The sequence below is a fragment of the Schistocerca serialis genome, chromosome 3 (genome assembly GCF_023864345.2).
Source record: "Schistocerca serialis cubense isolate TAMUIC-IGC-003099 chromosome 3, iqSchSeri2.2, whole genome shotgun sequence".
Classification (NCBI taxonomy): domain Eukaryota; kingdom Metazoa; phylum Arthropoda; class Insecta; order Orthoptera; family Acrididae; genus Schistocerca; species Schistocerca serialis.
Genome location: NC_064640.1, coordinates 161,890,847 through 161,917,920, shown reverse-complemented (window position 1 = coordinate 161,917,920; position 27,074 = coordinate 161,890,847). Strand labels below are relative to the sequence as shown.

General features: G+C 38.2%; 1 protein-coding gene across 4 annotated transcripts in view; it reads left to right on the top strand.

Moving 5' to 3' along the window:
• Window positions 1–27,074, top strand: part of LOC126469873 (exocyst complex component 1) — a 273,287-nt gene that overhangs the window by 222,079 nt on the left and 24,134 nt on the right. For all 4 annotated transcript variants that reach the window (XR_007586087.1, XM_050097195.1, XM_050097194.1 and 1 more), the window contains 2 exons: window positions 6,971–7,124; window positions 20,688–20,833. Coding sequence is in view for 3 of the 4 variants with exons in the window: in XM_050097195.1 (XP_049953152.1) it covers window positions 6,971–7,124; window positions 20,688–20,833 (300 nt within the window). In the remaining variant the exon portion in view is untranslated. The remainder of the gene's footprint in view (window positions 1–6,970; window positions 7,125–20,687; window positions 20,834–27,074) is intronic.

The window sequence follows — 27,074 nt, the reverse complement described above, 5'->3', positions numbered from 1 at the left end:
CTTAACAGAAACGAAGGAATATGTGACAGAGGAGAAATTAACACCAGTTCCTTGGACATGTTGAACTTCTAGTAATATACTACTCAGAAAATTCTACATCTGATAAATCCCATCTGAATTTCACACTACACCACCTCTTAATGGAATGTAATAATCTGCCTTTAGGTCCAAAAAACTAGAAACTTACAATGCCTTCTTTACAGCCTGAGGACTAAAAAAGCTTTAAAACAATGGAGAGATACATTCGCATTGCCAGACAACATACATACTAAAATTCTTCAACATCTTTGTGAAAACTCTAGCCTAAATTTTTGTTAAGAGGATAGGCTGAGTAAATTGTTTCTACTTAAATGTGAGAATACTCTCGAGTACATTAATCTTTCAAATATACTGGAAACTTGTCAGTAAGGAAACTGGATGATAATTAAGTCTGTTTTGGTACCTTTCTTATTAAGAGGTTTGACAATGCATACTTGAACCCGTCTGGAAAAATTCCTGTGCCAGCAGTGCAATACATATATCATTCAGGACACTGCTTATTAAGGTGGAAAAACTTTTCAAAATTCTGTTTGAAATTACATCAACACCACATGAGCTTTTGTTTTCTTTTCAATTTTTATAATTCTGTTAATATCAATAAAAGATGTTGATGTTACTTTCAGTTGCTTAGTTTTGTGAAGTTGCATTTTTAATATATTCTCTTGCTTCTTCATCTGAACCACTTAATCCTACTTTTTAAGGCAAATTTAAAAACTATTGTTAAAAGTACTCACAACTAGTGAATTATCAGTCACAATGTTGTTATTAGTGTAATTGCTATGATAAGTTGCACACTAACTGGCTGTCCTGTCTCCCATTTCACAACATGCAATATAGTTTTAATATTGTTTTCAGCATTATCAATTTCTGTCAGGATGTACATACTTATTGAGATTTTTATGACTTTCTTTAAAATATTACTGTATTTTTTTGTAGTATGCAAGTACTGTCAGATCTCAACTTATTCTGGTCTGTATATAAATTTCTCTCTTCCTCTTAGATGATATTTTAATTCCCTTAGTTATCCGTGGTATACTTGTTTTTTTAAATCGATCTTCTGGATAACTTTTTAAGAAAGCAACTTTCACATGTTGATACAAATTTACTACAGAGTGAATTGAATGTGGCATTAGCATCTTTTACTACATGTATCTTATCCCATATCAACTCTTTTAACTTATTCTTAAAACACTGTACCCTGTTCTCATTAATAAGCCTCACTACGTTACATGAACCTGCCTCAGGACTGTAATGTGCTATATTGTTTATTTCCATTAATTGTGCAACATGATCAGATAGCCCATTAACAAATGAGTACACATTAATTGTTTCAACCTGAGCACTGTCAATAAAAATATTATCAGCCAGTATCCAGCTATCATGCTGCACATGAGATGGAAAACTAACTATTGAAATAAGATTTAAACATCCAAATAATGATTCTAGTTCATTTTTCCTGTCTATATCTTTTCAGAAATCTACATCAAAATCTCCAAAAATGTGTAACAGTTTCTTCCTGTTTTACAGTTAACTTGATAATGCTTCTAGATTTCTCATAAATAGCTGAAAGTTTCCTAGAGGGTATCTGTAGATTGTTAAAATTATCAGATTAGTATTCTGCAGTAACAACTCACAAACACATGCTTCCGAGTTCTGAGCATCAAAAAACTATATTTGTTTCAATATTTTTGACGTTGTGTCTAACTTTTACATATGTTGCAACTCTTTCTTTTTCCATGTTAGCTCTTAATGAAAATATGCTAGTGTATAACCCCTGGTATTTAACTTCTCCATCTCTGTGATTATGTGGTATTTCGTGAGACACAGAACATCTATCACTTCAGAATTTTCCATATTTTCTAAGCATACAAGAAGGTTTTTCAACCCCACAATGTTCTAATGAAACAAATGTCAGCACAGTCCCATCAGATTGCTGTGTAATGGATCCATGAAAGCCATCTGTTCAACTGCTTTGAGGCTGTCCTCCCCACCTTCCTGTCTTATGATAATCAATGTCTGCATTCCCACACGATTTTTCTAGTCTATAATTTTTCCAGCAGCTTAACAAGTCCGAGATGTTTTAGTCTTCTAATCTTCATCTTTTTGTAATGATTTTCAATAAAATTTAATTCTACACCACCAAGTTGTTAATGATATCTTTGTTTCTGCTCTTTACTGTCAACTTTTTCCCCTTGCAGCAGCATTCTATCTTCACTTCTGTCCTTATTTTGATGTTTAATGAGTCAAAATTTTTTTTCTTTTTTTCAGCTCATCATCAGTTTGCTTTGCTAAAATGTAACCAGATTTTTGTGTTATAGTCTGCCTATCTCTGCTTACAGGTCATGCACAAGGAAAATGCAAAAATATCTCTGTCTGGCACAGATATGATATTGATATTAATGAAAAAAAGATCAGCTTTCATCCTCATCTGAAAATGTTATCGACAGTTTTTGCTATGTTGCATAAAAAGGACTTTGTAAAACTGTGTAAATTTTTGAGGTAACATTCACTCATTCTCTCTTAGGCCAAACAGTTTTTCAACTTGCCTTTGTAAGTCTGACTTTCAGGAAGGCTGTGTTACCTGTGAACCATAGTATTGGTGTAAACCTCCCTTTCAATTTTTCATCAGCTGCCCCTTCATTGATTGTCCAACACAAAAGTCAAATAATACTGACAGTAAGTTGCTGTTTAGCTGTACTTTATTCCTCACAATAAATTTTCTCATAAAGTGAACTTAAGTAATTGATCATCATATTCAATGAGAAATTTTGGTATAAGAAAAAATAGGTGGTTAGTGAAATATGAAATCCTAACACATATTTTGAAAGAGATTGTTTTTATTTTACACACATTCAAACATGTAGAGGAAATTTGCAGTAAATTTTGAAACCAGTTTCTGAAGATCACATTGTACAGTTATCAAACAATTTTTTTTTTTTTTTTAATGACACTTGCGCAATTCAATCTTTAGTAACCTCATTTGAAAGTGTTGTGTTAGCAATTGTGACAGGTAAAATATTAGATGCTAATGACTGATCATGTGCATCAGGAGGGTGGCGGAAAATGAGTGTCCAGACAGTACAGATACCAACCATCTATAGGATGCATGTATTACATTTCACAAAATGGACATTGTCGGCATTCAAGAAAAGTTCAAAACAAACCATTAACTGCATCATGAACACTGAATGAAAAATGATGTGCCACAATGAACACTAAGGTTCACACTGTCACGATTAAAGATGAACTCCTTGGGAGTTACAACCCTGCAGGATATTCAGCTAGGTATACACTCTTTTAAAGATTGCATATAGAATCATATTGGTGTAACGGGCTGATAACAACTGGTGGAATGTGATGGCATGTAACTGAAAGTGAAACAGTCTGTGTTAGAGGTTATTGTGAAATTTTCTATCCCTTAGCTGCAGATAATGTGATAATATGATAATACATTTTGTAGCCACAGAAAAAAAATCCAGAGACTGAATTTGTCTAGTGGCTCCAGGTAATATGGATTGCAATGTTACACACGTTTCAGGAGGGCTAGTTTGCTATACCAGAGTATGGTTTTTATATGCAGACCAGGAATCAAACAAAAGCAAGTTATTGTGACCAGCTATTGGCCAAAAGCAGGCAGTGCTCATACCATAGTTGTAGTTCTCTTACACCCATTTTCTGACTCTTGGGTGCTGTGACATAAATATTCCCTGCTGCTCTTGCAAGGTCTCGGGGACAGAGAACCTCCAACTTCTTACAGGAAAATAAATAACATCCCAGTCAATTTACCATCCAGATTAATAGTCAGCATAATTGTGTATGAATGCATTAAGGCATTGAAATTAGTTGACCTTGCTATAACTCTCTTGGTGCCTCTGATTTCAAGGGTTCCTTTCATATGCATTTTCTCTTCAAATCCTGATTCGTTGGAGTTAAAAACAAATTCCTTACTAAACGATGGGACAAGTCTATCTGATTTGCAAATTTTGGGACCTATTCTGCAGTTTGCTATGCATCATCAAGTTGAATCTTTTTTTTAAAATTTTGTTATTGTATGTCTTCCGATTCTGTACCACTGTTTGAAGTTATGCAAACATCCACTCGTTCCCTTGAAATTACTGTAATCTATGTTGTGCACAATTTGATGTGAATAACATAGTAGGTTACTATCATGCACATTCTATAAAGTGTATCAAGCATTCTTGAGCAGTGCAAACACCAGCTTTTATAACAAGTGTGCTGTGTCCTGCCTTGAATATCCATAGTTTTTCTTATGTGCTATGCATTCATATTGCTGTAGACGTATTTGAAATCTCTTTTTTTTACTATGCTCCAGATGATCTTCCATGTACATAATTATGTTTAGTATGTGCCCCGTGAACTAAGATTGTCCTTTACTACGTTTCACTGGAGATGGGATTTGTGGCTCCCTGTCCAACAAGAATGATGAAATACATGACTCGACACTTGTTTCAATATCAGTTTCATTTGTTAAGCACATATCATTGTCATTGAAATCCTCATGTACATTGTCCGCACTGTTGAGCTTATATGACAGCAAACATTCCACCGACTCATAAATGCTAATATTTCATCTGCCACTTCTTTCTCACTCTGCAAAATTCCTTGGGTTCCGTTCTGATGAAATGTCAACTTTAGCCACTGTTATTGTAGATATGCAATGTTTTCTTTTTTTATCATTGCCATTTCTGTGCTTTGTATCAATGCCACTAGCACTATGAGCTACTCGTCAACTAAGCAGTCCAATTATGGTCTATAGTCTCTTGCTGTGCTCACCATTGAATACCTCCAGTCCCATCCCTTGTTGCCATTAGCAGCCAATGTTATGGTTGCACAGTACACAATATGCGGGGTGTCAAGTGCCATAAATGCCATTAGCTTCTTGCGACCACACGCTCAAGGGGTTGCTTGTTAGTTGTCTTGTGACAGTACATTAAGGATAAAACTTGGCAGCATGAAACTTTCTTCTTTTATGTCGGTACAAGAATAATATCTGTTGCTCATTTGGAAAGCTCAGTGAACATTAATTCCATCTGCAACATTCTGTTTGTTCAAAGCTGGATTTTTATCACTCAGTGTAATAAAAACTAAATAATACGAGAAAATTAATCGACAGAAATATGGGTAGCTAATTAATTTCAATATCTTAGAAGTTTTGTAGTGAACAAAAAGCTCATTCATCCCTTTAATTATATTGATGATCCACATCTACATATGTACTCTGCAAGCCGCAGCAGTGGTGTATGTGGGAGGGTACCTTGTACCACTACTATTCATTTTCTTTCCTATTCCACTCACAAATAGAGTGAGGGGAAAAACAACTATCAATATGCCTCTATACCAGCCCTAATTTCTCTTATCTCCATAGTCCTTATGTGGAATGTACGTTGGTGGCAGTGGAATTGTTCTGCATTCAACTTCAAATGCCAGTTTTCTAAATTTTCTTAAAATAATTTCACAAAAAGAATGTTTCTCCCTCCAGGGATTCGCATTTGAGTTCATGAAACATATCTGCAATACTCACATATTTATCTAACATACCAGTAAGAAATCTAGCAGCCAGCCTCTGAATTGCGTCAATGTCTGCCTTTAATCCGACCAGGTGGGGATCTCGGACACTCAAGCAGTACTCGAGAATGGGTCACACTAGTAAAATTCTCCCAATAAACTGAAGGTGACCATTCGCATTCCCTACTAACATTCTTTCATGCTTCATTCATTTCATGTCGCCTTGCAACATTACTCCTAGTTAGTTAATCAATGTGACTGTGTCAAGACATGTACTACTAATGATGTATTCTACCATTACAGGATTGTTTTACCTACTCATCTGCATTAATGTACATTTTTCTACATTTAGAGTACCCTACCATTCATCACACCAACTAGAAATTTTGTCCAAGTCATTTTATATCCTCCAACAGTCAGCTCAGTGCTGATACGCTGTACACAAAGTAAAATAATATAAATCAGTTCAGTTTTTTTTAATTTTATTTTTTTATTTAAGATGTTTTTAATTTATTATTTTAAGTTAATGTAGGCACATCAACTGTGCATTTGAGAGGCCAATGTTTTGACTCAGGATGCTGCCAAAAAATGTGATATAATGCACTGAGAACCAATAGGTTTGGGAACTACAGAAATGTGTATCAGTTATGTCATTTCAGATCATTATAAGGTTTTTCATTACAAACACTGTGTAATCGTGTGTTAGTAGTATAGCTCCCAGAATCAGTAAAATACAAATATTTATTCTACTTACATGCTATTAGCTAACATGTCGAGGTACTCCCCTTGTGCACTCATCCACTAGACCCAATATTCATACAGCTGTTCAAGACATTCTGGGAATCATTTACTGGAAAATGACTGCAGCTACAATGGCACATTTTCCATCACGTGTTCAGGATTCATGAAAACTTGTCTGTTATGCTTCATTATAACTATAGGAACAGTTGGTAATCAGCAGTCACGAGGTCTGTATGAGTGAGTGAGTGAGAGAGAGAGAGAGAGAGAGAGAGAGAGAGAGAGAGAGAGAGAGGGGGAGAGGGAGAGAGAGTTCTTAATTCCTGAATTTGTGATAATGTTCAGGTCTTATTGATTGTTCTCATCTACCTTCCTCCTCCTTATATATGATTAATAATCTTTCCCCTCATTCATATTTCCACAACTAATTTCTCTTCCCTCCATGAAGAAGGAACCTTTGATGTGCTGCTGTTTAGTTCTGTGTATTTCTCTGTGTAGCACTGGAGGCTGTTGCTTGTGAAGGTTACTAATAGCTGTTGCATCTGTCTTTTGTAAATTTAATGAGTTTTTTGAATGGTATTTACTGTTGATGTAATTGTCTTTGCTGTCATTGTGTTTTATTCTTCATTTATAATGAGTAATGTCCATTTTTCAATGTTTGAAACAGGAGTTTGCTCAGACTGCAGAAACTATTTTCAAGAGTACAGACAGACGTAATGACTTAGACAAATGGTATCTGAAAATAGTATCGGCCATGTTTGAAGCTATTCCACGTAATGCTGCAGAGCATCACAAAACGCCACAAGAGGTTGTTAAAATGGGTAAGAAATACACAAGTCTCCTTCACTCTCAAGAATCTGCATGAAAAAATGTAACTTAGTGCTCTGTGTAGTAATATGTGCTGTATGCCAAGTACACTGATGCATGTGACAGTCACTGCATGCACAAGAAGCGATCTACTGTACACCACTTAAATATCTCATTTGAAAAGGAGAATGATTAATGGATAGTTACAGTGGTTTCACCACAATGGTGTTATACAAAAGGCACAGAATAATATTTTAATAGGACACCATCACCACTTCTGTATAACATGTGCCAAATGCTGTTATGATGGTCTTGAGAATTGATAGCAATCACAAAGCTTATTTTTATGTTATTCCTCCTTGCAGCTGTAAAGTTCTACAGCACAAAATAATCAAAGGATGCCATGCTTGGAGGCATGGGTCGTGTAAATAGGTTGAATAGCTATTGTGAAGACTGGACTATACTTCAAATTTCCTACCAGATTAAAACCATGTCCAAACCAGAGACTTAAACTGGAACCTTTGCCTTTCATGAGAAAAATGCTCTACCAACTGAGCTATTCATGCATGACTCATAAACAGCGCTTACCACTTTGCTTCTGCTGGTGCTCCTCTGTTACTTTTAAAATTTCACAGAAGTTTTCCTGTATACCTTGTAGAATTCGCACTTCTGGAAGAATGGATATTCCGAAAAAATGGCGTAGCCCTATCCTAGGCGATTGTTTTCAGAAGGATTCTTTCACTCTGTAGTGGAGTATGCACTGATTTGAAACTTCATGGCAGATTATTAGTGTGCTGGACTGGGACTCAAACTCTGAATCTTGGCATTTCACGGGCAGTTGCTCTAGTGATTGAGCTATCCATGGAAAACTGATGAGCCCCTTTCACTGATTTTCTTCCACATGTACCCCTCTTCTATCTTTCAAACTTCACAAAAGTTCTCGTGCATACTTTATTATGCTGCAGAATGAAAGACTCATTCTAGAAACAGTCCCTTAGGCTGTGACTAATCCATTTCTATGCAGTATCCTTTCTTGCAGAAGTGCTTGTCTTGTAAGGTATACAGGAGATTTTCAGTTATGTTTAGAAGGTAGGAGAATTGGTATTGATGGAAGTGAGGCTGGGAGATCAGATTATGAGTCAAGCTTGGCTAACTTAGTCTATTAGAATACTTACACATGGGAGGCAAAGGTCCCAGGTTCGAAGCACAATCAGCAAGTTTTAATCTGGTAGGACTTTTCAAATCAGTGCACTCTCCACTGTAAAGTAAAAGATTCATTCTCGACAAAACTTTCTGGCCTCCATTGCTCAAAGGATCTTTATTGCTAAGATGTTTTTGTGTGCTACTTCTCATTCATGGCTGTAGTGACTGTCCCTTAGTGCAGTATGTTGGGGAGGGGAGGTATGTGTATTTGATGTACATTACATTTAACACCTTCATATCAAAACCTGCCAACTGTGTGTTACAATAGCAGTTGCATGCATGTTTTCTCAAACATGCAGCTTGATGCTCTGATGGACTGGCCATGTGCATGCCAATAATGAAATTCAAGGCAGTCATTCCTGACTGTGGGTAATTGCTTGTGGCTGATGAGACTCAAGAGACGCACAGTTCTTCCTCTCAAAACACCTATAGTGCTCATTAGTGCTGTGTAGACTGATGATGGCTGCCCCCTATACCTTGTGTGAAGGTGTCACCTCTCTGACATATGATTTGATGGTTTAAATTTACTTATTGGCATAATATGTTGCCCTGATATAGTTGGCATCAGACTTAACTTTATTAGTCTTGTGGTTTCTGTATCTATAAGAATTTTTAAACGTATCTTGAATGATATACAATGTTACATGCGTAGCTACTTGATCTTATTTGATCAGTTGAACATGGTTTTCTTCGTTGTAACAGTTAATTACATTAGTTAGGTAATGCAGCAATTCTGCAGTTGTTACTGTTGTGGTTAGACATTATAGCTGCCATTGTCATCATCATCATCATTTTGCATCAGCTTCTCAATAAAGACCTCCTTTAGACTTTTTTCCATCTCAATTTGTTCTTGTTTCTTGGAATTCAGCAAACATATTCCTTGGTGCATACGCCTGGCTACATATACCACTGACTTCAATTTCATTTTCATTGCTGTCATAATTAAATCTTCCACAACAGTCAAAATTCATTGTAACAGTTTTAAAAACTCTATTTACTTCACCAAAAAAACTCCAATTAAGCTTCAGTCTTGTTTTCTTATTCATCCTGCTGTTGTTGTCAACTGCCCTAAATTTGGACATTTATGAACAGTTTCTGTGGCTTCATTGTTAATTTGTACTGCTGTCCTTTCAGTGTGTTGATCATATACTGTTTTGGTCATATTGTAACTGATATTCTGGCATACTTTCAAACTTGTTCTTTTTAGCTCTTTCATTTGTTGTTTATGTTTGCCTTCAGAGAAGTGAAAGGGTTCAATTAAGATATTTTACTTAATTTTCCCAGGATCTGAGAATTTCATCTAAGTTTGCATAGTTTAAACAATGGAAACTGTAGATAAGAATATCAACAATGTAGGAGAAGATAGATTGCTACTTAGTGTAAAGATGACACATTAAGAAGCAATCCATCTTTTCTGCATTTTGTTGTTTGCACATTTTAGGTGATGTGATTCATCTTTCAGTTCTGAATTTCCCACTATCCTGATGAGGTCTAATGGAAGCCTTGCATTGACATTTGCATTCTTCAGTGTACTGATATAGGTACATCACAGGCAGGAGAGTCATAGTCATTGCTACAATGTCACATTTTCTTAATGATTTGAAAACCCATTTCTGGATGAGGAGGCTCTGTGAGACATTAAATTTTGAGAATGGTGACATCAAAGTTTCTTCAGACTGTGTTTGGTACTCTAGTTATGTGGCCTATTAGTTATCTGTATAAGATGGATGACTAATGTGCATCCTGCATGACATCAAAAGTGTTGCTAATGTTTTCCTTCTCTGTATAGTATTTCTATTATAATTAGCTTTAAACCCTCAATTTCTCTTGAACATGTGCCGGACTCCACCTAAGAGCTTTTTCATGTGTGTAATATTGTTTGCAGTGTGCGTAAGGAACTTTGTTAAATAATTGACATTTTTTGTATTATAATATTCATTTTTTGAAATACATTGTATTTATTTTTATTCTGAAGATTAAAAGTGTAATACTACTTGAAATTCTAAAGTGAATTAGAAAGTTGCATCCTGGACAGTTTCTTTATTGCTTCATAAAATATAGTCATTTCAACTTGAGGTCCATTTTGTGCTTGTCAAATATATTGTGTGTTTGTTTTCTTCTGAAACTAGTTATTAAAGGCATACATGTTCATTTCTGCTATTTTAAATAGCTATTTCTTTCCTTTCTCATATCATACCTGATTTCGCGCTGAATTTTTGTTTAAAAAGTGATGCTGCATTTTTGGGTAGCTACCATCAAGAATTTTCACTCCCACAATATTTTAGTAACTACATTATATCTTCCAGTGAATAATGAGTGAACAACTTCTTTCCAGCATTGCTTTCCGTAATACTTCTTTGCTCTCCTATATACGTAGCTTGGAACTTAACTAGTGGCAACACTGCTGTGGAGACACTATGCAATGGAATGTACTATTGTCACTGATAGCACACATTGGTGACACACCTACCTTACCTCCGAGCAAATGAACTCGCCCATCCCACGTCACCGGCATGCGCACAATCAAAGGAAACACAGTCACTTGTGAGCGCGCAGTCTAATGTAACGGTATCATTATGTTTTCAAAACAGGAACAATGGAGTTGGATCAAGATTGAATGCGACAGAGGCCATACAGCATGACAGTGTCATCAAGGTCTTCCAACAGGCATGCAGGGAATCAGCATTGCCATACAGAACAGTGACACATTGGGCAAAAGCCTTCAACAAAGGTTGGCAAACAGTAGTAGACATGCGTCGGGCAGGTCATACTAGCCTCTCTGAAGCTGCTGTTGTCGCATTAGTGGACAGTGATCGACACTATACGATTCGTGAGGTCGCCCGCGAAACCAGATTAGTGCATACGACTGTGCTTCACATTCTGAAGGAGCGCATGGGCATGCGAAAAATTGCATCACGATGGATTCTGCATGACTTGACAGAAATGCAGAAATGGATGCATTACGACGCTGCTCAGACGCACTTGGAGCGCTATGAGCTTGAAGGAGAGGCTTTCTTACACTGTATTACAACACTGGATGAGACATGGGCCACATCTCACAAGCCAAAACTGAAATGCCAATCCAACGAATGACGTCATTATGGGTCGCCGCGAAAGTCGAAATTGCATCAGAGCCCCAGTATGGTGAAAGTTATGGTGATTCTCACGCACGACTGCGATGGCGTTATCCTAACGCATTACGTTCCTCCATGGCAGACCATCAGTGCACGGTATTACTGTTCAGTTTTGGAGCATCACCTGTGACCAGCTTTGCGAAAGAAGCGGCGACACTTTCTTTGCAACCCACCCATCATTTTGACTGACAATGCGCAGGCGCATACAGCGCAGGCTGTGGTTGCTCTGTTCAGCCGATGGGACTGGGAAGTACTGTACCATCCACCATACTCCCCGGATGTAAGTCCTTGTGACTTCGATTTGATTCCGAAGATGAAGAAACCACTTCGTGGCTTTCGCTTCAGAACTGTTCCAGAGATTCGACAGGCAGTAGACCACTCCATTCGCACCATCAACAGAACAGGCTGTGCTAATGGTATACTATGCCTTCCACATTGCTAGCAATGAGTTCTACACAATGCTGATGACTACTTTGAACGACAGTAGCAGGTGCAAACATGTAACTATTTTGTATCGGTTGTTAATAAATAGTTGCCACTATTTAAGTTCCAACCCTTGTATAAAGTAATCCAGTAAACAAAACACGAGGAAAGACAACTCACCTAGAACTGATCAATAACAGCCTAACACAGTATGTTCATCTAAATATACATGATTAATTTGCAATTCACAATTAAGTGTATGGCAGAGGGTTCATCAAACCACCTTGAAGCTACCCCTCCATGGATCCACTCTCTTACAGCATGCTGGAAAAACTAGCACTTAAATCTTTCTGTGTGAGCTCTGATTTCTCGTATTTTATCATGTGATCATTTCTCACTATGTAGGTGGGTGCCATCAGAATATTTTTGCATTTGGAAGAGAAAGTTGGTGATTGAAATTTCACCAGAAGATTCTACCGCAACGAAAAATGCCTTTGTTCTAGTGACTTCCACCCTAATTCACACATCATGTCCGTTGCGCACACTCTCTCTCTCCTATTTTGTGATAATACAAAATGAGCTGCCCTCCTTTGAACTTTTTCGATGTCCTCCATTAGTCTCATATGATGCAGATCCCACACCCCACAGCAATACTCCAGAAGAGGGCAGACAAGCATGGTGTACGCAGTCTCTTTAGTTGGCCAGTTGCATTTTCTGAGTGTTTTACCAATAAATCACTGTCTTTCGTTTGCTGTACCCACATTATCTACGTGATCATTCCAAATGAAGTTATTCATAATTGTAATCCCTAAGTATTTAGCTGAATTTACAGCATTTTGATTTGTGTGATTTATCATGTAACCGAAATTTAGTGGATTTCTTTTAGTACTCTTGTGGATAACTTAGCACTTTTTATCGTTTAGAGTAAAGTACCACTTTTTGTGCCATACAGATATCTTGTCTAAATTATTTTGCAGTTGATTTTGATCACCCGATGACTTTACAAGATGGTAAATGATAGCATCATCTGCAAAGAATGTTAAGAGCGCTGCTCAGATTGTCTGCTGTGGCACAGATACTTACTTGCCTTGGAGCTACCACCGTCTATATTCTCAAGTCTCCATAACCACACAGATATTCAAATGCATCCAGTCCAAGTGGAATCATCATTGACACTGATTATGCCTGGTTATTCAGGTTAACTGAAAATGGGGGTGGGGAGGAGGTACAGACAGAAGAGACAGGTGATACTTCAGATGAAGTATGACATAGGGGAAGAGGGAGAATTGGGGTGAGGTATTATATAAGAGGGACAGATTCCATCTAAATAGTTCAGAGTATTAAGTGTTGTGCAGGGTTTCCAAACAGGGTGGGTACTGAAACAGCTTTTGAAGGCATTGCATTGACGTAGTATACCCATGACTGTAATGTGGTAGGATGTGTTAGTCGAGTGTACAGGGCAAGTGTTCCTGGTAAGTCATCATCAAGAGGAGGATGAGGAGTATTTTGGGTAAGAAGTTAATTTTGTTGTCTGTTATGATATTCTTTACACCACTGTGTAAGTGGGTCTAAGACTTCTATGGGTGACTACCTCACTGCTTTCTGTGCCACACTGAGGCTGAGTGAAGTAGAGTGTAAGTCATTTCTCCTTCTAATTTATGAATGTTACTATCATTTTCTAATTGTGATAAATTGTTAATGACAAACTTCATATGGGAATAAATGTACAGGATGCTCCATATGTGTGGAATAACGATTCTAAAACAAAGAGAAGTGAGTAAACAATAATCTAAAGTCAAGTAGTGTGAGATTGAAGAGGGGACAAAACCTGTGAAGCTATTGTTACCAACACAGCAGCCATTTGGGGTAAGGGGGTCATGTGACATATCAGGCAGACGGAGAATTACTTGAGAAAAGCAATGGTGTGTCTCATTTGAGCAGAACTTTTTTAATTCTCGGGTATGTCACATTTAGTACTGAATAAGGCAAATGCCAATGGTAACACATAAAGGCTACAGGCTGTGTTAGGCATGTTATAAGGTTGTTATTCACTTCACTATTCCTCATGGGGTTTAACTAACACATGTAGTGGAATATGAACACAAGTATGAACAAACTGCTCCTTGAGGTGTGAAAGGTTTCTGGTCTTTATAACAGGCACTACATTCACACATCCCTACAGATAGAAATCCAAAGGACTTAAATCTGGGGAACATTATGGCCACTCCACTGAATCTCTGTGACCTATCAGTCTCTGAGGAAACTGGATATCCACGTATGCCTGGACAGCTAGCTGGTAATAAGTTAGTGCACCATAGTATTTAAAGAAAGTTGGAAAGCACATCTTTGTTTAACAGCTGCAGATAATGAGGTGATGTTAGTGTACCCTGTATGAAGAAGTGCCCAGCAATATGAGAACTCCATATTCCATTCCAAACTATAAATTTTGATGTACCAACTACCCTCAATGGATCCATCCAGTGACAGCTACCACCTGATTAGTATCTGTATTTCTGTTTATTTACCTCTCCAATCACATAAAAATTAGCTTCATCAATAAATAGTAAATTGTAGGGGAAATGATGGTTTTCATCCAATTTGCTCATCTCAAATTCTGCGAACTCAGTGATCTACATCGTCCTAGATGAGATTTTTAACATTTGCTTTTTTGAAGGGTGCCATTTACGTGTGGCCACCGTTCATTGTTGATTTTCAGCTGATCCCAGTTTTGCTGCAAGATGCAGTGAGTACTGCATTATGGACTCGTTTAGTTAAAATGAAAGAAAAAAAAAAAAAAAGCCAGACCAACAGTTGACCTTGCTTCATTTGTGGCCATTCTGAGTTGTTCAACTTTTGGTTTATCTACAACAGAACCAGTTTCATGGAATTTTGTAACCAGTTTCACCACCACACACTGTGTAATGGGTGCTCTATGATCAGCATTGGTTGAAGTCCTCTGTGATAATATGGGTACTCCCCTCTTCTGATATCAGGAAGATCTCAGTGTGTTTGGTTTGTGTTATTGCCATCAGCTTTGCTTCACCTGTAGGAAGAAACATCAGCCATAACTTGAGAATAAATAAAGCTATGCTCAGATGAAAGTACCATTGTTTTTCTCATTTAATTCTGTGTGTGTTATGTCACATGACCCCCTCCCCACCTCTCTCCATTTGGAAATTACAAGTTGCATTTACAATGGCAACTTCAAAAATGGCTGCAAGGTTGTTAACATAGCCTCACAGGGTTTCCCCTCTCCCATCTTGTACTAATTGACTTAACTTTTCTGTTTATTCACCCGTTTTAGTTTCAGAATTGTTGTTTCACACCTGTGGACTACCCTGTACAGTGAGGCAGTTGTCAGTAATCCCAACTGTTTAAAGGGCTGTCTGTGAGGTTCTAGAGTTGGCCCCATATATTTGACTTACATGCTTCTTTGTCGCAAATGTTTACATCTTCAGAGTCAGGTTATTCCAGAATAGAATGCTGTGAGACATTACTGGGTGAAAATGAGTAAAGCAAGTTAACTTCTCACATCCTCATGAGGGAAGCACGGGACAGTGGCTTCACATTTCTTGTTGTAAAATTTGGGCATGATAACTGACTGTAAGACTATGATATCAATGTATTTCACTAACTCGTTCCTACAGCAGATTTGGCATACATGCATGAGGGACTTTTTAAGGGGAATGGTTGGTAGTTGTCAAATTGGAGGTACTGTTGGTGATTGGTTTCTGTATCATGACCAGAGTATTTTATGACAGGTGGAGATAAACACCTAAGAAGATAATGTGTTGTATTGGGAAGGATGAGGTGAAACCAGTTAGGGATTAGATGTTGAGGTTCTGGTGGAAAGAGTGGAGACACTGGGGTCATATAATGAAGATGGGGTCATGTTGGTGCCCATTGCAGTTCCACATATTTATTTGTAGGTTTGGCCTTCAAAGCAGAAACAGTTATACATCATTAAACACTGTCTCTAATCCGTTCTTTTAATTTTCTATAACTTCATCTTATTAGCTATTTAAATTCCATATATGCCTGTTATTGGTACAATAATTTATATTTAAAATTATTTTTCATATATTTTTTTTATTTTTTTAAATCCTCTTCTGTTGTATTTTGTCTCTTGACTATCTAACCATAAAGTCTTGCCCTTTCTTGCCCTGGCAGTTCAGAAAACTGTCCTTAGTCCTACAAACTACTGTCTAGCACTTTGTATCCCTCCCAATGAACTTACTAATAAGATCTTTATTTCTAGCTGTCACCCGTCTTCTCATAAAGAACTTCTTTTCCAGTTCCATTAAACCCTTATCCTCAATACTCATATTCAGTTCTCAGATCTGTACTAACTGCCTCTACTCCTAACTGCTCCTACTCATTTTGAAAAATTCTTTTACTCTCTGACAATAATTCCATGCATCTCATTTCCGTTAAAGGCACTGTTGGTGTATAACAACTAGAGTGACATCTTGACAGCATGTAAGGAATTTCTCTCATCTGCTTACACTGCACTCCCAGCCAAGAGTACTTCTACCCAGTAAAGAACCTATAACTACAACCTGCCCCATTATCAACCTCTTAGACTCCAAACAGCAAATTTACCCTGTTTGCTGATGATACCACAATTCTAATTGATAATTTGATAGATCACAATATTGAACAAACTACAAATACTGTTTTTAATGACATCTTAAATTGGTTCTCCTCAAATGGTCTCTCACTCAATGCAAATAAAACTCATTATATGAGGTTCCATACACCACAAAGTAATCTCGATGAAATTAACATAAAATGTAGAGATCAACCAATACAGAAAGTTGAAGATACAAAATTCGTGGGTGCTTATATAGACAGCAAGTGTAATTGGTCAGTTCACATTCTTCATCTATGTAAAAAACTTAGCTCGGCAACATCTGCATTGTGGGTAATTTCTTCAGTGGCAGAAGTTGACATGATTAAGGTTGCCTACTTTGGCTACTTCCACTCATTGATGTCATATGCTATCATATTCTGGGGGACCAACCACTTGCAAAAAAAGTTTTCACCATCCAAAAAAAAGCAATCAGAATAATGTGTGGGGTCTATCAAAGACACTCTTGCAGGCACTTGTTTCAGAAGATAGGTATCCTAACAACTGCCTCACAGTATATTTTTCCCTTGCTGACCTTTGTGTGCAAAAATTATTATATCTACCAAGACAACAGTAAATTCCATGGCTATAACACCAGAAACAAAAACAATCTACATTTCAAAATGAAATGCCTTACTCTGGTACAAAAAGGAGTTCACTACTCCAGCATTAAGCTGTTCAATGCTCTCCCACTACATATCAAATGTGTTCATACAGAACTGCCAAAATTTAAACAAGTTCTCAAAGATTACCTGACAGAGAAATCTTCTTATATTGTGGATGAATATTTGAAAGAAAATGTATACCATCACTAAACTTATTGTGTCTAGAAGTAGTTCAGTTGATTTTATTGTCCATTTGAGCATTAGCACACTTTTTGTAACAACAGATTGGCTGTACCTGTATTTACTCTTGTAGGCCTAATATCTGATTTAACTTTGTGCTCTTATTTTTAACCTTTATTTGAAACTCCTTTTTCTGTTAAATGGTTGTTATGTTATCTAGCTGACATTGTATCTATTACTGTATTTATAGTATGTCTTACTTAAACTATGTACAATTTGGCATTGAATTGCCCTTGTATTTATTGTAAGTTTAAATTGAAACCCGTACAATTTGACACATTCCATATCCTTGTGATTGACCCACTAACTGGATCTACAGAACATGAAATAAATAAATAAATAGCGTACCTTGCTGACCTAATCAGCCTTTCTTATCTCCAGAGGCTTCCTTTAACACCCCCCCCCCCCCACACACACACACACACACAAGAAACACCCTGCTGCCGAACACCCTCTCCAGGCTGTCAGTGCTGTCATAAACATACGTTCCAGAAACCTGACCCTCACAGAAGTTTCGTCCCCTCTAAATGTTTCACTTTTATCCCCAAATACACGTTTGTACTTGCTGAAATAATAAAGGACCTGTTTTCTGTTACTCATTTACTTCAGTGCAAAAGATGTCTTCGCCACCTACCTTATGTTATGTTATGTTAATTGGGGACCTAGAAACGATGGACAGGCTCCATCCCCGCCGCAGCCACAGTGGTCCGCAACCCCACGACGACTACCGCAGTCCAGTTCACCCCTCTGCCACCCCACACCGAACCCAGGGTTAATGTGCGGTTCGGCCCCCGATGGTCTCCCCCCCCCCCCCCCCCCAGGGAACATCTCACACCAGATGAGTGTAGCCCCTATGTTTGCGTGGTAGAGTAATGGTGGTGTACGCGTACATGGAGATCTTGTTTGCGCAGCAATCGCCGACATAGTGTAGCTGAGGCGGAATAAGGAGAACCAGCCCACATTTGCCGAGGCAGATGGAAAACCGCCTAAAAACCATCCACAGACTGGCCGGCTCTTCGGACCTCGACACAAATCCGCCAGGTGGATTCGTGCTGGGGACCAGCGCTCCTTCCCGCCCGGAAAGCCATGCGTTAGACTGCACGGCCAACCGGGCGGGCGCCACCTACCTTACTCTCCACATCCTGCCAGAAGCACACACTGACATGGTGTCAGCCCCTTCCACCCGACTAGCCACCGACAGCCTTCCAGGACACACTGACATGGTGTCAGCCCCTTCCACTCGACTAGCCAATGACAGTCTCCCAGGAATTCCTCGCTTCCAACCTGGCTTAACTTTCCTTCTCCAAATCTCCCCCAGTGTGTCAAATATTATATCTATGAGACAAAAACCAACCCTGACCTTATCATCCTTCTTATTGACCCCACCACTGTTGACACAAATCAGTTACAAGCCATACCAGTGTGATTCCATTACATGACCTCATGCATCTCCTGCGTCCTATGACCTGACGTATTGACATCCTCACACTGTTAATCCCTTGTACATCAACCTTTTGCCTACTGCCCAAGCTCCATAAACTCTACACAAGTATCTGGCAGTCTTTGGAAGCGGTAACATCAGTGAAGTATCTGGGTGTGACTATTCTAAATGATCTCAAATTGAATGATCAGATTACACATGTAACAGGTAAGGCGAACTCTAGATTGTGGTTTACTGGTAGAATCCTGAAGCGATGCAGTCCTTCAACAAAGGAAATTGCTTACAATACGTTAGTTCGTCCAGTCTTGAAGTATTGTTCGTCTGTATGGGACCCTTACCAGTTGGGTCTGATTCAAGAGATTGAGAAGGTCCAAAGAAGAGTGGCAAGATTCGTGACTGGTACATTTAGCCATCGCGAGAGCATTACAAATCTCATAGAAAGTTTGAAGTTGGACACACTTGCAGATAGACGACGCGCTAAACAGAAGGGGCTGCTCTCTAAATTCCGAAATTCAATCTTCATCGAGGATTTAGAGCATATATGATTACCACCAACAGCCCTCCGCCACACACTGCTTGGTGTAGGTTTCACAGAACAAATTACAGAATATTTCTGAACCATCCCATGTGGGAAAAATGTATACTTAAATCTTTCTATGAGGGCTCTGGTTTCTCTAATTGTATCAAAACATTTGTTTCTCCCTATGTAGGAAGTCTACAAAACATTTTATCATTTTATGTAAAAAGCTGGTGAATATTTTTTTTCTTCTACTATAGAACAAGTAGAATCATTGACCACCAAATTTGCCACTGACATTTTTACACTTGCTTAATTTGGTATTGTTACTAGGAGTAAATTCATTCTGTATTCAGAAGTCATTAGTTAGTGCTATAAACCACACAGACATTTTAAGAGAGTTAGAAATGGTCCAGATGCTGGCGTCTGAATGATAAAATAATGCACATTGTGTAAATGAAATTTGTAATGAAATATTTTAAGTTTATCTGCAGTAAGTGTGTTACAATCTGTTACGATTGAGCATTATTTCATGAACAGCAACAGAAATAGTATTTCATATGTACATTGTTTTGATTCCTAGCTGGACTTGAAATAATCACCAGTAAATCACAAGACAACTAAAAACATTTTACTTGTGGTCATGAAAACTAGTAAAGTAAATGTTGTTCTCACATTAAACAATAATTGGTTCTGGTAAATTTGACATTGGGAAAAAGTCTAGAAATTTCAGGGATCTTTTTAAAATATGAAATAAAGTTGTCATCCAGAATCAGAATTATTTGTGGAGTTGACACACATCTGTTTAAGCAACTAGAATATTAACCATAACCTCACAGTATGCCAATCCACTGATGGAATTTGTTGTCAACAATCCATTGCACTTTGAGAGTAAGACAGAGATTCATTAATACAATCTCGAAGAAAAAATGATCTGCACCTCCCTGTAGTGAATCTGACTTTTGCACAAAGAAGAAATTGTAATACAAAGTTGTAATATTATCTGACAGTTTGCCCAAGGAAATAAATCATGTATCTGGCAGACAGTAGAAGTATTGCCAAATATGGTTTAAAGTTGTTCCTTCTTAATAATTCCTTCTTACCACATCCCATGTCATAATGTATTTCATGAATCTAATTATAGAATCAAAATTTATAATGCAGGTTCATTTTGAGGAGGAGTAGGAGTAGAGTTGTGTGCAGGAGGTTCCATATTGGAAGAAACCTTTGGTATTGTAACTGTACTTAGATATTTTAGACATAATGGTAGTGCTTCAATTATCTTGTAGGGTACAGTATTTGCAGTCATATTTTTTGAGCGGTAAGTGTGTTCAAAAACTTGAATTTCACATTCATATGTCTTCTATATTGTTTCATTTTGCAGAAAATTTTCATCACCTGCATGCTCTGCTGTCCCAGTTAAAAATTGCTGTTTTAGATGGGTTACGAAAAGAAGCAAAACAGAAGTATAGTGAAGCTCTGAAAGCATATGTTACACAGTATTTTGGAAGACCTTTGATAAAATTAAATGTAAGTTACTTTGTGATGAAATCTGTGTACAAATTCTATCCACTATTTATGTTTCCTGTGCCTTTCCTTATTCATTGTCCAGCAATGCATATGCTACCAGCTGACTAAGAGCTAAGAATGTGAGCACAAAAAATACATTAAATTTATTCATCAGTGTATTTAGCTGACCAAACTTTTGTTCATACTTGGATGTAAAATGACACTTTCCAAAGATGAAATTGTTTCAAGTTTAAGGCCTTGTAGCTAGCTAAATCATTCAGCATCTGTGATCTGCGTAATTTGACAGTGTCACCTTAGAATACAAGCAAGATTTTAAATATTTTGAGATAAGAAAGTAATGAAAAAGATATGATCCAAGACTTACGATAAGTTAATGAAAATTGAAATGAGTAAGATTCCTGAAAATAATCTTTCCTCCTGTAGGCCATGCACATTCATAACACCTTTGAAACAGGAGCATATCATACAAATTATACATAGATATGGAATACAAATAATTTTATCAGTAAAGGTGACAAATCACCAAATAGCTGAGGCACTGAGTTGTTGACAGGAACATAACCAAAACATAACATTGTTAGCTTTTGGGCAAATCCTTCTTCATAGCTATGAAACAAACGAACACACGAGACCATGTGACCTGTACAACCATGTTGCTGTTGCTGATTATGTAGTGCCAGTACTGCAGCTGGACGGGGGTGAGGAAATAGGGACAAGGAGGTGAAGAGTAGGAGGGAGGGTTGGGGAAGTGTGGTTGAAGCTAAGAAGGAGAGGCAGTAGATGCACAGGGTATGAATGTGACACTGGTGAGTTCTTTCTGGCTGCAGGCAGGGCGAGATGTGCACAGTGACATTGAGGAGTGGTTTGGGAGGTGGAGATAAAACAATTGAAGAAAGAGACTGTGGAGAAGAGAGTGTGCATGCAAGATGAATGAAGTTGGGGGCACAGTTGGACATGGGTGTGGAGCGGAGGCTAACAGAGATTTAAGCCAGGGAATTTGGGGATCGAATGATGTTTCGCAAGGTCAAGTCCCATCTACAGATCAGCAAATCAGAGGAGCTGGAGTTAAGGGGAAGGATCTGGATGACATGGGTTGTGAAACAGCCATTGAAATTGAGAATTATGTGCTCAGCAGCATGTTTTGCTGTCCTGTCAGAGGCAGAGCTACCTATGAAGGCAGTCAGTGTCATCTGCCAGCTTTAACTTCTGTAAAGTATTTTATGTGGTCATGACACCAGCCAGCTGTCTACCCAGGTAAATGGCCAGTGTCAAGTTGTGGCCAAGAGACTCAACAGGAACTGACACCCAGTGGCAGAACTCACTGCTGAGCATAAAATTCTGAATTTTAGTAGCAGGTACACAGTCCATGCCATCTTGATTCTCCCAACACCAGCTTCTCTGATTTATGTTGATGCGCCTTACCCTTGTAACACATTCTATGATTGTTTTCTGCACACAACTCCTTCTGCCTGCATCTAGATTGAGTTCATCAGTGCCACATTCCTATCCGATTCTTCTGCCACTTCATACCAGCCATCAGCCACACTTCCTCCCACTCCCCAACTCCTTGCTTTCCTTGTCCACTCCACCCACCACTCACATCAGTTGAACTACAGTGCCAGCACGATGTAGTCAGCCCAGAAAATGTAGCCATACAGGGGTGTGTGCGTAGTTATTTATCATGTAAGATTGTAATTTTGGGGATTTAAGGATTTATTTATTTCTGAAATATTAAAATTTCGTAGAACAGTTTAAAGTGTACTGGGTGGTTATAATTAAAGTGCAGCTACTCACTAAGGTCCAGTGCGCACTGTAATTATCATATGGCAGCGAAACTTGGTAGGTACGGTAATGTGGAACTGATTTACACGGCGCTATTAATGCAATCAAGATGGTATAGAGATGTTTCCATATGTAATGGATTAGGAATGGAACATGGGCAGAAAAGGTGTGACAAGTTAGAAAAATAATGTTGATTTTATTATTAACTGTTATGAATTGCCAGATAACAATATGGATGTCTACCAAACAGTGTATGGCGCCAGATTTGAACCTTGTGGTCAAAATTGGAAGTAATTGTTTTCCAACATAAATCAGTTCCCCTTTAATGCATTAGCATATCTACCAATTTTTGCTCCCGTACATTAATTACAGCCCGCACTGAAGCTCCGTGAATAACTGCACTTTAATTATAACCAGCCGGTATTTGTAAGTAAAAGCATTCTCTGCAAGGACAAGCTCTGTCTGTACTTTCGTGTGTACTTGACATACTTCTCTTCAGGGTGAAGTTTTAGGTCTTATTGGTGACCCTGCAGTTTTAACTGGTATTTGATATCAGATTGAGTGTGATACTATTCTTTAAACTGAGATAATGTTGTGATTTTGACTATTATGCTTTAAAATTAATGTGTTACAAACTTTTCATTGTTCTGTTCCTCAGTGTATGCATTATTAATGGATTTTCCTTAATGTGAGGAACACATCGATACAGTAAATAGGGATTAAGAAGAAACTGCTATTTGAGTACAATCTGTGTACCATTTCCCAATACTGCATTAGTCTTAGTCAAACATCCCTAAGGGACTCACAAATTTTTTGTGATTATATGCATGACAAACATGTGTCCCTGAGCCAGTGCAGGACTCCTTCCTTTCCTGTGCTGCACTCTTACCCTCTGACTATATCTTTTTTCAGACTTTGTCTGTTGAACAGATGCATTGTTGACAACCTGGCTCGTGTAAGACATCAGTTGTGGTACTTCCTTCTCTTTTTCCCAAGCATTTGTTTACAACACTCCTTTCACATAACTCATGTTTGGTACCCACATCTGGGTCTGACCTCCAGCTTCTCAAAATTTTTATAGAAGTGTTGGCTGAGCAGCAAAGGTCACCCAATACTGAGCATCGTAGCCAAACTGTGTTGGGGCCCCTCAGATACCTGCACTGTGGTAACCCCCTGACTACAAAGGGATCGCATTATTGAGGCCCAGCTGTTACCTCACCACACATGCTGGGGAGGAGGCATCTGTCATTTTTTGGGCGCTAGAACTATGGTCAGTGGCCATCAAACTGGTGGCTGTTTACAATAGCTAGGTGGCACATGTGGGGAGCGCCCTCAAACATCAAGGTGGATACATCTCACAGAGAAAAGACCTGAGTTGCCAACTGATGGCCATGAGGCTGTGACAGTCAGTCTAAACAAATATGAATGTTTCATTGCAGATTTTATGACTCCAAAGAACTTTCCCTCCTTAGCCACGCCATGCGATGAAAGAAAAATCAAATAAACTGCAGAACCTTAAAGAAACTTTGCATCATTATCAGAATAATACAGGCACTGCAATATTGTATTTATTTGCCTATATCAGGCAAGTGACTTTCAAGTACAATGTCTGACCTGTACAGGAATATACATAATGGATGTACGAGTACAGGTCATAGACGTATGGCTTACAACATATGGAAGTCTAGGTCTGGCCGTGAGTCGTGCACAGATAGCCAAATGGTAAGGCAACCACTTGCGAAGATCTGGGTTCAAGTCCAGGTCCATTACAAATTTTCATTGTCATCATTCCATTCTACAGCTGATGTTGCACCTTATTCAAATTGCAAATTCATTTGATGTGTTTCGTAATGGCTGTGATCGCCACAGTGTCTGTTCCTATGCTTGCATGCATGTTCAAAGAAACTTCGCATAGTAATCAGAATAACACAGGCACTGCAATATCATAGTATAAAATGCATTTGGAGAAATCTCTTCCCTCATTACACGATAAACTGGTTCAGTCTTAATTAAATGACTGTGTTCAAGATCTGTGTGACACTTTGGGTGCAGTTCTTAGACTAAAATAAGCTCATTAGAAATAAGTACTTGGCACAGATGGCAGGTCGTGCTCTAAAACGTGGTAAAATTTTTATGAATGTGTGTGATATTATTAAAATAAGGGAAACTTATGTTTAGCAGAGGAGTGAAAATTTAAATGTCTGTGTGGATCCAGGATAAAATTAAGGGAGTCAAAATTTTAGTTAAATGAGAGGGCATCTGGAAGGACACTGAGGTGTTTTCTGGTAAACTGCAAGAGCACAATCAGCAAAGAATAAAATTCAGTTCATTAGTTCAGGAAACTGTGCCTGATGTTTTGATTCATCCATCCATCCATCCATCCATCCATCCATAAACCATTTAGTACAATAGTATCAAGCATGTCAGATACATTACAGAAATAATATATACATATATAAATCGTTAACAAAGTAGGATAGGCTTAGGTGAGGATAGAGTAGGAAGTTGTCCGTGGCCTAATCAAAGGAACCATCTCGGCATTCACATTAGCACTTTGGAGGAACATGGAAAGCCCAAGTCAGGATGGCCGTACGAGGAATAAACCCCGGTCTTCCTGAATGAGAGTCCAGTATGAGGAGTGTTCAAAAAATTCTGGAACTTTGTCCACAAAATGTTTCTACACTTACATTTTACTTAATGTGCATGGTCTCCTTCAAAATACTCTCCTCCACAATTGATACACTGCTTCCAGTGCCATTTCCCCTTCTGGGATCGTGCAAAGCACCGTCTGCAAATTTTCTTTTATCTCATCTATCATTGCAAATCTTCGTCCTTTCAACAGTCTACTCAATACAGCACTGAACAATAACTAACAGACATACAACAGTGATACTTCTGGCAGTTACACATTAAACACAGGTGTGTGCAGGGATGCCAACCGCATTTTGCTCCAACACACCAGTGGTGCGAAGTTACAAATGTTCTGAAATTTTTTGTATAGACCTCATACATTAAGACTGGTGACATAGCCGCCGCACTTAATATATTGGCGCAAGGGGAATCACAAATACATACTCTGAATTGTGATTGCAACGTGCCCAAAAACTAAATCAATGAGCAAGAAATTTTGAAAATAAAAGCATTACGGAAAAAGTGAAAACACATTAACAGATTACATAACACTGCTGAAAAGTAAAACTTGCACAATAAGTAAATCAGTGATGTAGCTAAATCTTGAAACTTCAATCTAAAACACCCCGTGAAAAAATAAAAACATGCGAACACATTATATAACACTGATGGCAAGTATAATGCTCGAACACGTGGAAACTTGCCAACACGATATCCATCACAACTAGGATAACACTAGATTCCTTCTCAGAGGAGGTGTATTGCACTGCACTGATCTGTTTTACAACTATGACTGAAACCGTTTATTATCTATTCCTTTTATTCTCATTGCACTTGCTTAATAGGATTTAATAACTAACCATATTGAAAGCCTTAGAAAGATCAAAAATAACTCCAACAAGGCTACTGCTGTTATCCAAGTTTCTAACCATTTCGTCAGCCTAATCATTTATTACTGCTTCTGTACTTCTAGCTGTTCAGAAGCCGAACTTGTAGCGAACAGGCTGATCTGGGAAGGGAGCTATGAGCAGTTCATTATAGAAAATACAAAGGGTGATAATTTATAGGATTTTTTCCTCATAAAGCCTGGGGATATATGGCAGAAACAGAACATAATTGAGGGGATGAGTAAACATAGGGCTGTAGTAGTTGAAGTGTTCTTAGAGAGCACAAGGTTGAAAAAATCTAAGAAATATATCACAAGTCAAACTGGGGGGGGGGGGGGGGGGGGGGTCGGTAAAAACACATGAAAAGATGTTAACACAGTGTGGTCAGAACTGGTAACTGGTGCAGATTATATCAGAAAGTGAAGTAAAGCCACAAAAAGTCATGAAGCAGTCACAGAGGCAGTTTATTACATTAGAGCAGTGAGAATAATAAAAAAGGAGGATGAGATTGCAGAGGAACAAGATCAGGAAGTAAAAATGTAGCAAGGCTTGTCTGTAACCCATAAAGGAGGAGTTAAATAAAGTTAAGAGAGAAGCAGAAAAATATTTCCTGGAACAGCTGATTGTTGGGGTGAACAGTTACAATCAAAGGTCGAGAAACATGTGGGTGTAGAAAAAGCCACAAGGGAATGCAAAGACACTCCCAACATTCAAGCAGCAAACAAACAAGTAAAAGGTTGCAGGAAAAGCAGAACTATGTAATCAGGAATATAGTTGTACAGTGAGTACTGGTAGGAAGGTCTAGGGGAAAGGCGTAAAGAGACCAGAGACGGATGTCGTTAGAGGTTTCACATTTAATAACAGGGATATATATGTAGTCATAAAAGCACAAGGACCAAGAAAGGCAGTATGGTTGGGCAGAATAAGTGGAGAAATACTAA